Here is a 12,332-nt window from a genome sequence, read left to right on the forward strand (position 1 = left end):
TTTAAGGCAATTAGAAATGCTAAAGTGTCACAAAAACTAGGTGAAAATCCACCGGTAGAGTGATTTTTCAATTCAACAAATATTTACCAAATGCCTACTATTTATAAGGTACTGTGTAACATGCTGAGTATACAGCAATTAGTAAAGTATAGCCTTTGCCCCAGAGAAATTGACACAAACTTTCATATATATAATTTAATTTTCTTTAGACTTCTATGAGGTACACTTCTATGGCAGATACTACTATTAACATTCTATAGGTAAGAAAAATGAAACACAGAGAAAGATTATACAATTTGGCAGATACCATAATTAACTGGCAGCAAGACTGAGACTTTTCAAAACTGTCAGTTTCTGATAATAATAATAATCACCACCAAAATCCACTTGAAAGTTAGGTAGAAGAGTTTTAAAAATTAATCAAGCAGTATTCTATGCCTTCTTATTGAATTGGATGATATTAAAAATGGAAAAGCACTAATAAACAAAAAAAGCAAGACAAAAGTAAGTTGAAAAGGCAGTATTTTCAAAAGGAATTTAAAAATACTTACTGGTTTTCTAGCATATATTCTCAAAGACAAAATACATTTTGTTAAGTTGTCACAAAGTATTTCCACTAATTAAAAAATTATAGACCATCTAAGTTTTATCTCAGTTATTTAAAAATTATTGGAATTATTATAATATAAATTATTGGAATTTTTATAATATAAACAAAATATACATTTGGTCAGAAATTAAGATATTTAGGTGATGGTATGGGTGGTAGAGATGTTATTACAATGATTTTGATAATGCCTAAGATATTAAAGATTTAGAAGATGGAAAGCACTTGCGTGCATGTGTGTGCATGTGTGTGCATGTGTGTGCATGTGTAATGAGTCCACCTAGCACACAGATCTTAGTTTCTAAATACTATTACTCACTAAAAGGAGACAGAGTACCTTGAAGAATGGCTGTTTCCAGGTTTAGGGCAAGAAAAATACAATGAGAACCTGGAACATCCTATTGTATAATAAGCAAAAAAGTACTCAAAGATAAATAAGGACACAGCAAGTAGCTTGAGGGTTGCTCTGGCCAAATTTGGAACAAGTTGTGCATCAAAAGAATAATGACAATAATAAATATGACATTTATTTTTTAAAATATATGAGTCCATAGCAATAATCAGGAAAAAAAAAGAAAGAAGAGGGGGATAAAAAGGAAAAGCTCTTCTTTATATTTAAAAAAAAGCCAGTTAATAAACATTAAAGAAATGACAGAATTTTTTTAAATCACCATTTTATAACCCTAAGATAATAATTGATTAAAGCAAAAATACTGAAACTATTGGGTGAAAGGTTGTTAGGAAACAGGACTCAAGGTATCACACCACAGATTACTTACTAATTGCAAAGAGAAAAAATATACCTTTTCAAAAGCGATCTGGTTGTCATCCTCTTAACCAAATGATCATTTAGCATAACCTAGAGACAGCCTGACAGCATATGCCTTCTGATGTCATACAATGTGAGGTACACAGTATCACTTATCTTGTACTCTTGCCAAAAACTTTTAACCTGAATCTAAATATAATTACGAAACAATTACACAAATCCAAAATGCCCTGGTCTGCATGACAACTGACCTGGACCCTTTCATGACAAATAAAGAAAAGCAGGAAGATTGTTCTGGATTAAAAGAGATAAAAAATATATATATAGCAACCAATGTTTTCAGAGAGAAAGAGAAGATGTAATACATTTTGAGAATAACTGGGGAAAGGTGAATATAAATATTAGATTATATTACAAAAAAAAAGAAATAATGCACCAAGCTAGAAAATAGTAAGGTAATAATACAAGTTAATTATTTAAAGACATAAATGTAAGCACTAATCAGTTAAAAAAGGTAAAAGTTTTTGCCCCTTTAAAGGGAAGTAGGGAGGTTGATGCCTGTTTTTTTGCAACAAACATATAGAACTTATTATTTGAATCTTTAAAATATAAGGATGCATAACACTGATTTAAAAAAGAATATATTAATAATATATACATAAAAGAAAATAAGACTGTGTTTTAGGAATAGCTTAAGGCTTGTTTATTAATAAGGAAAAAATCATTCTACTAATTAGTACCAATTGGTAAAGTCTAACGAAATTCAATGTGTAGCATTATGAAGCAAGACAAACACAAATCCTTTACTATAGATTTGTATATAATGTGTTCTGAAAGTTAGGTGGTTATTAATAAACCAAGAAGAAATTCTTTTTTCTCCATTCCAAATGTGTCTCATTTATTCTGGTTTTGTTATGTTATTTTAAAATTGTTCAGTTTTAAAATATTTTAAACATCATTACATCTAAAATTCTCCTTTAAATTATTTTTCATTTGTCATTTATTCATTTGTGTTATGAAACAGATGTGAATTACACTAGCCCAGATTGTCAAAAAAGCCTACACTTTGCTTTCCCCCTACAATATACACTTAGCCCTTGCTATGGTTTGGATATTTGACCCTTCCAAACCTCATGTTGAAATCTGATACCCAGTGTTGGAGGTGAGGCCTAATGGAAGGTGTTTGGGTCATGGGGGTGGATCTCTCATGAATGGCTTGGTACACTCCTCCCTGTAGTAATGTAATGAGTGAATTCTTACTTTATGTGTTCCCAGGAGAGCTGGTTGTTAAAAAGAGCCTGGCACCTCCCTCCCCTCTCTCTCTTGCTTCCTGTCTGGCCATGTGGTCTCTACACATGCCTGTTCCCCTTCTCCGCATGCCATGAGTGGAAGCAATCTGAAGCCCTCATCAGAAACTGATGTTGGTACCATGTTTCTTGTATAGCCTGCAGAACTGTGAGCCAAATAACCTTCTTTTCTTTGTAAATTACCCAGCCTTGGGCATTCTTTTATAGCTATACAGATGGACTAAGACCTTGATTGTATGCAATGTTATTATGTTGGTAAGTTAATCAATATTTTCTCATTCCTGTTCAGTTGTCCTTGATCAATATTATCAATCCTTGATATCATTTATAAGGGCCAAGGATTCATAAATAAATGGCTAAGATTTGCTTTACTAGGTGATCCTGATGAATAGAGTGTATGTACAAAGATTAGTGTAAGAAAGAAAGCAAAATTCACTCATTACAATTAACAGCAAGTTTATCTATGCTTTCAATAATAGAAAAAAATTGTTTAAAAATAACATGAAGAAAACCAACTCACCTTTTTGTACTCATCTGTTCTTTTAGCTTACTGTACATTTCCAGCACTGCATTAAAAAATACAACATTTTAGCTTTCAAAAGGAAAAAAATATTTTAAGAGATGAAAATAATTAAAGCAGAGAAGTGTATATTACAAATTCATTAGTCTTCCCTATATTTTTTGTTAGGCTGATATTTCCAAATAAAATGTATATGCTTCATGTAAATGAAAATATATTTTAATTTCTATATATATTTAACATTATATATATATTAATACATTGGACCTGGAACATTTATATAAAAGTATATGTGGACACTTATAATTGAGATATTAACCTACTAATTGTGAGCAAAGCAATACTAACCTGTTAAGTGATAAACAGAAAACAATGGAAAACTAGAGGTAAAAAATTAAGCAAAGTAAACAAAGAAGAGAAAATGTAATTAAAAGACATTCTCCCCATGGGAAAGTATTCTGAGGAAAAACAAAAAAAAAAGGGAGGGGGAACAAAGGGCAAATGAGGCAGAGAGGAAATGGAAATGTAAAGGTTGTTCTAGGAGACTGATGTGACAGACAAACAGGGGCCTTATGACATAAGAAAATCATTAAAATTCAGAGAATAAAGTGAACAGGAAAGATAAGCATGGTCTTTTTTGGGACAAAAATCACCAAATAATCTGTAATTCCCATAATAAAGAATGACTATATGTTATTATTAAGTTATAATTTTACAAAGCCAAACATCGTATTATAGACAAGTTTAACTCACCTGGAAGACATAACTGCAATTTCTCCACTACAGTTGTGATATTCCTCTGCTGAATTCTACATCGAATAATATCTTCTGTGTGACCTATCACCTTGGAAAAGAAGAAATATTCATATTTTTAAACAAACATTAAAGAATATCCACATACTGAGGACACAAAAAATGTATCATTTTCTCACCTCTTTTCCAGCATCTTGAAACCTTCGGTTGGTATCAGTAACTTGCACCTTAAAAATAATTTCACCTTAGTTAGACAAATATGCATAAAACTGCCCTGATGTAACTGCTCACCCTTGTAATCAGATCATGCTTCATGAGAAACTTAGAACAAAGAAATGCAAATTCAAATTAACTCTACAGCTTGAACTTGAACTTTTGATTGAAAAGGGCTTTTGTTAACTTCAATTACTTATGACAGTTCTTTTTAACAGATTCTGTGGCAAACTTCTCAAATTTACTCAGGATTTTTGAACTTTACTTGCTTCTCTAAGTCTGTCAAACAATTCAAATCAGTGACCCAATTGACCACTGGTCCCCTTTTGATAACTTCAATGAGGTCTATGTGCCATTCATTGTCTGTAGGAAATGGTGATTGCATTTTATGGTAATTAAACATTCATACTTTGCTGAATGCAAACACTGGGTGGTTGATTAACATCAAACACAGAAATCTCAATCCACAGCAACATTTTAATGCTGCAGGTGCAGGCAAAGCTCAACCTCAAATTTTCCCACATATTAAGTGACTCATTAGGTCATCATAGTAAGGAAGCACATTCTGGTTTATTAAAAATCTCATTAATTTCTGAACAAAGATGCTCAGTGACCTCATTGATGCTGTAGTTAGTCTCTTGTTATCTGAATATCCTTTATACAATGGTTTTCTAATCATAACCTTTGGTGAACCAGGGTCATTCTATCTGCTAAGTGCTCTAAATGTAAAGAAAGATAAATAGGACAATTCTTATAATTAAATATTTTATATCCTGACTGAACAAATCCAGGTCTCATTTAATAAATAATGTTTTTACTGTATGGCAGAAAATGTAGACCAACTATCTTTAAGAAATTACATACTGTTGTGAAACTTTAAATGAAGTTTCAGTATTATTAAATAATTTTGAGAATACAATCATTTATAGTAAGTTTTTAAAGGAAGATAACTTTTTATCAATATGGTACTAATTGTCATTTAAAAATTCTAAAACGCCTTTCATTGCAGGCATGTTTTGAGTTCATTCCCCTGCATGGTAAGAAATCCTGTTAAGCCAGTACATTACTTGCTTTAGAAAAAAAGAGACTGCTCCTGTCATTAGCATGACAACTGTGTTAATAGAGCATAAAGAACATTCTCAAATACATATATTAATTAACTTCTTGAAAGCAGCACATTTAATATGACTTGTACATATGCGCTATAAACTAATACTTGAATAATTTAATGAGAACAAAGACAAACAGAATTTTAACATATTTCTTACCTTCAGTTTTTCTGCATCAGTTCTTACTTTAAGGAGTTCTGTAATAGCATCTACAAAACCCTGATGATGAAAGTTACACATCTTTTCAATTTCCTTGTCATGATTACGGATACAAGCATCTAACTTTTCCATAAACTTCTTGTGTGCATTTGGTTGGTCATCATACACAGACCTGTATGTAAATAAGAAAACTACAATTCACTTTTCAGTTCACCAAAATATATTCTTTATTAAGCCTGATCTTTGCAACAATTAAGATCTTAAAATTAAATCTCTGAACAAATAAACTGGTGTGATAGTGTTACCTTTAACAGAAATAATTTGGATGAAAAATATTTAATTTTTTTAACATGTTAATATTAAAAGAGCCACAAGCCCTCTAGGTATATCTCTAGGTATCCTGAAATAAAGGTCTGAGGCTCAGGAGATGTGGACCTAATATACTAATGCTCAAAAAAAAAAAATTCACTGAATGAATGAACGATTAAGGAGTAAATGAACAAACTCATGATTTCTATAGCATTTACTATGTGTCAAGCCATGTTCTATGTGCTTTATATATTAACTCTTTAATCCCCATAACAAGCCTATAAAGTAGGTATTGTTATTACCCTTGCTTTCCAGATAAGTTACAGATTACAGAACTGCCACAAATTCTACAACCAGCAAGCAATACCTGGGATGTGAATCCTGGCAGTCTGGCTCCAGAGTCCATATTCTCAAATACAAAGCCATACTACAGTCATTACAATATTCTAAACATGGTGTACACATTCCCACTGTATCTCAGCTCATGCTATCTCCATATAGAAGGCACCTCCCCGCCCACTGCCCCCAGATTCACCATGAAGTAAATGACTAGCCTTGCCCCTACATCCTAGGAGGAAAGCCTCTGGAATGCCCTGCCTGGTAAGTGTCTTTGTTTACCTGGGGGCTTTGGGCTGCCAAATAGTAGATGCTAACAATGTGATTTACGATAGGGGTCTTGAGCCACACAGTTTTAGCTTTGGAGGGTCAAGAGACTAAATCAGCCATGTTTACATGGGAAGTCAGCCATGGCTACATGACCAAATCCCAGGAAAACCCTGGACACCAAGGTTTGGGTGAGCTTCTCTGATTCACAACACTCTGTAAGTGTTGCCACATGTCAATGCTAGGAGAAATAAGTGTTGTCCGCACAATGCCACTGGGAAAGGACAACTGAAAGCTCATACCTGGAACTCTCCTAGGCCCTGTCCCATGTACCTTTTCTTTTTCTTTTTTTTTTAAAGTCACGAATTTTTTTTCTTTTCATTTATATATTATGTGCCTTTTCCATTGCTAACTTTAATCTATATTCTTTTGCTGTAACAAATAATATAACAACTATGAGTGAAACAGCTTTGCTAAATTCTGTGAGTCCCTCTAGCAAATTACTGAACCCGAAGGCGGTCTTGAGGACTTCCCAAACTGCACCCCCTCATCTGTTGCCCATTGTTTCAGGTTCAGTTCAAGTCCCGTTTCCCATAATCATTTCCATGACAAGTAATCTTTTCATCTGAAGGATAAACTTATAGCCCTTTACCATTATTCTGACATGTAATCATTTATTACTTTGTATCATAATTTAAACGTAATTTTGTATTTAAAATATATTGTTTCCCCAAATAGGCCATAAGCTTCTTGAGGGCTGCTTCAATGTCTTACATTTTTAATGAGTTCCCAGTCTAATACAGACTCACCTCCTTCAAGTCTTTCATCCTCTTCTTGGTATGGCCATTTCTGACCACAATATCTTCTCTCTCTTTCTCTCTCTCTCTCTCCACACACACACACACACACACACACACACACACACACACACAATTCCTTTTGATGCTTTATTTTTTTTATTTTCTAAAATAGTTTATCACTGTATCACTCTTACCACTGTAGAATATGCTCTCTATTTCATACTTCTATTTGTTATCTGTCTTCCCCCATTGGCATGTAAGTTGCATGAGGATACAGAGTTTTATCTGTTTTGTTCCCTGTTGTATACCCAGTCCAAGAGGGCAGAGAGTTGTTGTCTGTTTTGTTCCCTGTGATATCCCTAGCCCCAGAAAAAGTGTCTATCATATAGTAGAAGCTCAATAAATAATTGATGAATAAATGGGTGAATGGATAAATAGGTGGATGGAATTAGGAAGGCACTTACTTGCTGTTGAATATCAGGTAAGCCACCTGACCTCTCTAAGTATCAATTTTCCCAACCATAAAGTAGGGATGAAAATAGTACATACAGCAATGAACAAGTGGAATTTAAAAACACACTATCATTTACATTTGCATACCTCAAAATGAAATACTTAGATGTAAATCTAAAATAATGTATACAAGACCTATACAAAGAAAACTACAAAACTCTGATAAGAAAAAAAAAATTAAAGAGCAGGCCAGGTGCAGTGGCTCATGCCTGCAATCCTAGCACTTTGGGAGGCTGAGGTGGGAGGACTGCCTGAGGAAATGAATTCAAGACCAGCCTGAGCAAGAGCGAGATCTCATCTCTACTAAAAATAGAAAAATTAGCCAGGTATTATGGTGTGTGTTTGTGGACCCAGCTACTTGGGAGGCTGAGGCAGAAGGATCACTCAAGCCCAGCAGTTTGAGGCTGCAGTGATCTATGATGACGTCACTGCACTCTAGCCCCAGCAACAGAGAGAGACTCTGTCTCAAAACAAAACAAAACAAAAGAACCAAATAACAGATAGATATTCCATATTTACAAATAAGAAAATAAGTTTGTTAAGATGCCAGTTCTTCCCTTATTTGATCTATAGATTCAAGGCAATCCCAATCATGCCAGGCACAGTGGGTCATGCCTATAATCCCAGCACTTTGGGAGGCTGAGGTGGGAGGATTGCATGAGGCCAGGAGTTCAAGACCAGCCCAGGCAACATAGTGAGATCCCATCTCTACAAAAAAAATTTAAACATTAGCCAGGCATGGTGGCGCACACCTGTTGTCCCAGCTACTCGGGAGGCTGAGGCAGAAGGATGGCTTGAGCCCAAGAGTTCAGGGCTGCAGTGAGCTATGATCATGCCACTGCATTCTAGCCTGGGCAAAAAAGTGAGACCCAGTCTCTAAAAAATAAAAAGAACGCAAAATTCCAATCAAAATCCCAGCAAGTTATTTTGTAGATATAAATAAACTGATCCTTTTTTTTTTCCTTTCCTTTACAGCAATCATGCTTGTTGATATTTACCCAATGGAGCTGAAAACTATGTCTACACAAAAACCTGCAAGTGTATGCTGCTTCCATCTAAGGTTAAAAAAAAAAACCTGCATATGCGTGATTATAGCAACTGTATTCATAACTGTCGAAACTTGGAAGCAACCAAGATATCCTTCAGTAGGTAAAAGGACAAATAAAGTGTGGTTCATCCAAACAATGAAATATTATTAAGTACTAAAAAAAAATGAATTATCAAGCCATGAAAAGACATGGAGGAACTTTAACTTTAAATTAGCTTATTAAGTGAAATAAGCTAAAGCTACATACTATGTAATTCCAAGTATGTGACGTTCAGGAAAATGCAAAACTAGAGATAATAAAAAGATCAGTGGTTGCCAGAGGGAGGGAAGAGGGAGGGATGAATAGGTGGAGCACAGAAGATTTTTAGGGTAGTGAAAATATTCTGTATGATACTGTAAGGGTGGATACATGTTGTTATATATTTGTCCTAACCCATAGAATGTACATCACCAAGAGTGAATCCTAATGTAAACTATGGACTTTGAGTGACAACGACATGTCAATGTAGGTTCATCAACTGTAACAAATGGACTACTCTGGTTGGAAATATTGATACTGGGGAGGCTTTGCACAAGTGGGGTAGGGGGTTTATGGGAAATCTCTGTACTTCCTTCCAATTTTGCTGGGAACCTAAAACTGCTCTAAAAAAAAAGACTTTTGAAAAAAATAGTATCTATATCAGAATATTATGAGGATTAAATTAGTAAACATGAAAAATTCTTAATATAACAGCTGACACATGGTACATGTCCAATATGTACTGACCACTAGCAGAGTATGCACATAGGAGACAACCAAATCTTTGTTAAATGAGTGAAGCAGCAGCTGAATAATTGAGTACTTGCTGCAAATAATAAACAAATATGCCTAACACTCAATCATCCACACCAAAGGATCTACCACTAATACCTGATATTTACATATGGCCTTTTACATTTTTTATATCTAATGTTTCATTTATCTCTTATACCGCGTAAGTGAAAATATCATTGCCTCCTTTCACAAATGAGGAAACAGATATAGAAATGGTAAATGACATTCTTACTTCATGCTTTTCCTACAATTAACACATGTAACAAGAACTCTTAATTAAACAAATATAACATTATACCTAAAGAAAATCCTTGTGCAAGAAGTTTATCTAACTGACCTTGGTGTGCTATGAACAACAAATCTTTATATTTCATAATTAGGAGCAAGTACTATATTTTTTAAAGTAATATACATATGCATTTCTAAGGTTTTTTAACATATTTTAATAAAGCAGTTTGATATTTATCTGGCTCCTAAAATACCAGGTAGTAAACAGAATATACTAAAAGAACTGGATTTTTTTTCTATTATAGTTGGCACATTGTAGCAAAAATCTGTATAAAGAGATATTTCAGGACTACCTATTACAGAGTCCCTCCAAAGGAAGGGTTTGCCTACTTTTGTTGAGTGTAAAAGCAATACTGTTGCCCCTTTAAAAAATAAACATCATATAAACAAACGAAGAGAAATAATAGTTCTTTCCTAGAAGTCTATTTCATTTTAGGAAGTTCCCAAAGTCCATCGTCTGGTATGTTTTTCCAATGTATTCTCCAGAGTTTTAAAACAAAACTACTCCTGTTTTATAGTAATTCAGGATACTGCCAGTGTATCTATTATAGCATCACAGATGAACTCTTCTTTTTCTACTGATGCTATAGTAGGGAGAAAAACAATATCTGAACATAGGCAATATCTACCCTTCATTAATAGAACATCAAAGCCTGAAATTGGTGAACTACTTACTTTCCATGCTTTCTGCTGTTAAAATAGAATCCTAAGTCCCAATGAAATAAATAAAAATAACATTAAGGAATTAGTACTGTGAATGAGAAGAGTAGGTCTTGATCTACCTATTTCTAAGTCTCAGGCTCTCCCAACTTTCTCCCGACCCATGATAACCATTTGCTATTCCAGGTATGTATACAAGCTGCACTCCAAGCTGATACAATCACTTGTCACCCACAATCCACATCAATGAGCAGAGTACACAGAAACAAAGTCATCAAGATGAAGAAAAGCAATAAACCACAGGAATAAATTGCATTTAAAGAATGTATTGAAGGATAAGCATGTGCCAGAGTCTAAAATTCATCAAATGATAAAATGTCGGCCCTAGAAAAGACCTAGAAACTTCTTAGATCTGACTATCCCATTTTAATAGACGCAGCACAAATCTAAAGCCAGCATGCAAGCACTCAAAATGGAATTAATCACTACATGTAGCTGATTTAATCCTCTACTCAAGTTGATGAAAAGTAATATTAAAAATAACTACTCTAGAAATCTGCTAATAAAGCCAATAATAAATAGTGACTGAATAAAGAGAGGCAGGAAAGGAGAAAATGTGGATCTGTATCGTAACGCTGGAAAGGGGAAAAAGCAAAAGCAACTCTTACCCCAAGAATTTCTTGACACAGTATGCACAGCAGGAGTTATCAACCTTTTCTCTGAGGGGACATGTGTTGAATTACAGAGATAATTTGGAGAGATTGTGGAGGGGGAAGAAAATGGAGAGAAGCAGAGAAGATGAGCTCTCCAGGTTGAAAATTCCCCAGTAACTTAACTAGCCATAGAGAGCAGTTATGTCTGCTGCTTCTGGCTTAATGATGGTGATGACAAAAAGAACAATAAAAAACAACCAAGTACTTACTATGGATGAAGTGCTTTTCATGCATTATCTCATTAAATATTCACTACAGCTTTATGACATAGATTCTGTTAGCATCCCAATTTACAAATACAGTTTGGGAAGATTAAGACATTAAGTCCAAAGTCACACAGTAATAGAGCCAAGATTTAACCCCAAATCTGCCTGACTCCAAAGCCAGTGCTCTTAACTGTTATGTTACATAGACTCTCCAGTCAGAAATGGTGATAAGCAGCATGGAATGCAGAGAGGAAGTTACCAGCATAGCAACCAACCAGATCACCTTTGAAGATCAACAATTGAGAATGACTCAACAGGGAATCCCTGATGTGCACTGTTGCACACATCAGGTGAAATCAACCAATGGACAGAAAAGGGGGATGAGAACTGAGGCATAGCTAATTGTTAGGCAATATTAAATTACAAATTCAACAAAATAAGGAGGAGCAAAATATGAAGTAGAGAAAACTAAAGGCCCCATTGTCTGACCTCAGTTAAAGAGACTCTAAAAAAAATGTATTTTTCTTTTTCATTTTTGTCTTTAAATGATAATCGTTATTCTTTGAAATTTTGATTTGCAGAACAGGAAAGCAAATACTGTTCAGCAGCACTGTTCACTCTTTAAACCCTAAGTTGGTTAACAGTTATATCTACCTAATTAATATATTAATGTGCCAGATATATTACCATTCTAAATTTTTAAGCAATATATAATTTTGTTTTTCTTCTTTCAATAATATAATAATGTTTTTCTTCTTTCAAAATGTCCTCCAGAATTTTATAATGTCCATTGGCAAGGCTAATCAAATTCCTATAAATAAATACACACACGTATATATGACAGAACCAGAAAGAGTGAACATTAGAGAGCTGGAAAATTTTCCATTATCCTACATCCACTAAGGTTATATCTTAGTGCTCCATATACAGATAATGACATC

General features: G+C 34.1%; 1 protein-coding gene across 2 annotated transcripts in view; it reads right to left on the bottom strand.

Annotated features, from left to right (window-relative positions):
• EXOC6 (exocyst complex component 6) overlaps positions 1-12,332 on the bottom strand; it is a 151,111-nt gene that overhangs the window by 113,358 nt on the left and 25,421 nt on the right. For both annotated transcript variants that reach the window (XM_045567802.1, XM_045567803.1), the window contains exons 2-5: positions 5,438-5,609; positions 4,136-4,183; positions 3,957-4,047; positions 3,204-3,249 (exon numbers count right to left, since the gene is read on the bottom strand). In XM_045567802.1, coding sequence (XP_045423758.1) covers positions 3,204-3,249; positions 3,957-4,047; positions 4,136-4,183; positions 5,438-5,609 — 357 coding nt within the window. The remainder of the gene's footprint in view (positions 1-3,203; positions 3,250-3,956; positions 4,048-4,135; positions 4,184-5,437; positions 5,610-12,332) is intronic.

This window comes from Lemur catta, chromosome 14, assembly GCF_020740605.2.
Source record: "Lemur catta isolate mLemCat1 chromosome 14, mLemCat1.pri, whole genome shotgun sequence".
Taxonomy (NCBI): Eukaryota; Metazoa; Chordata; class Mammalia; order Primates; family Lemuridae; genus Lemur; species Lemur catta.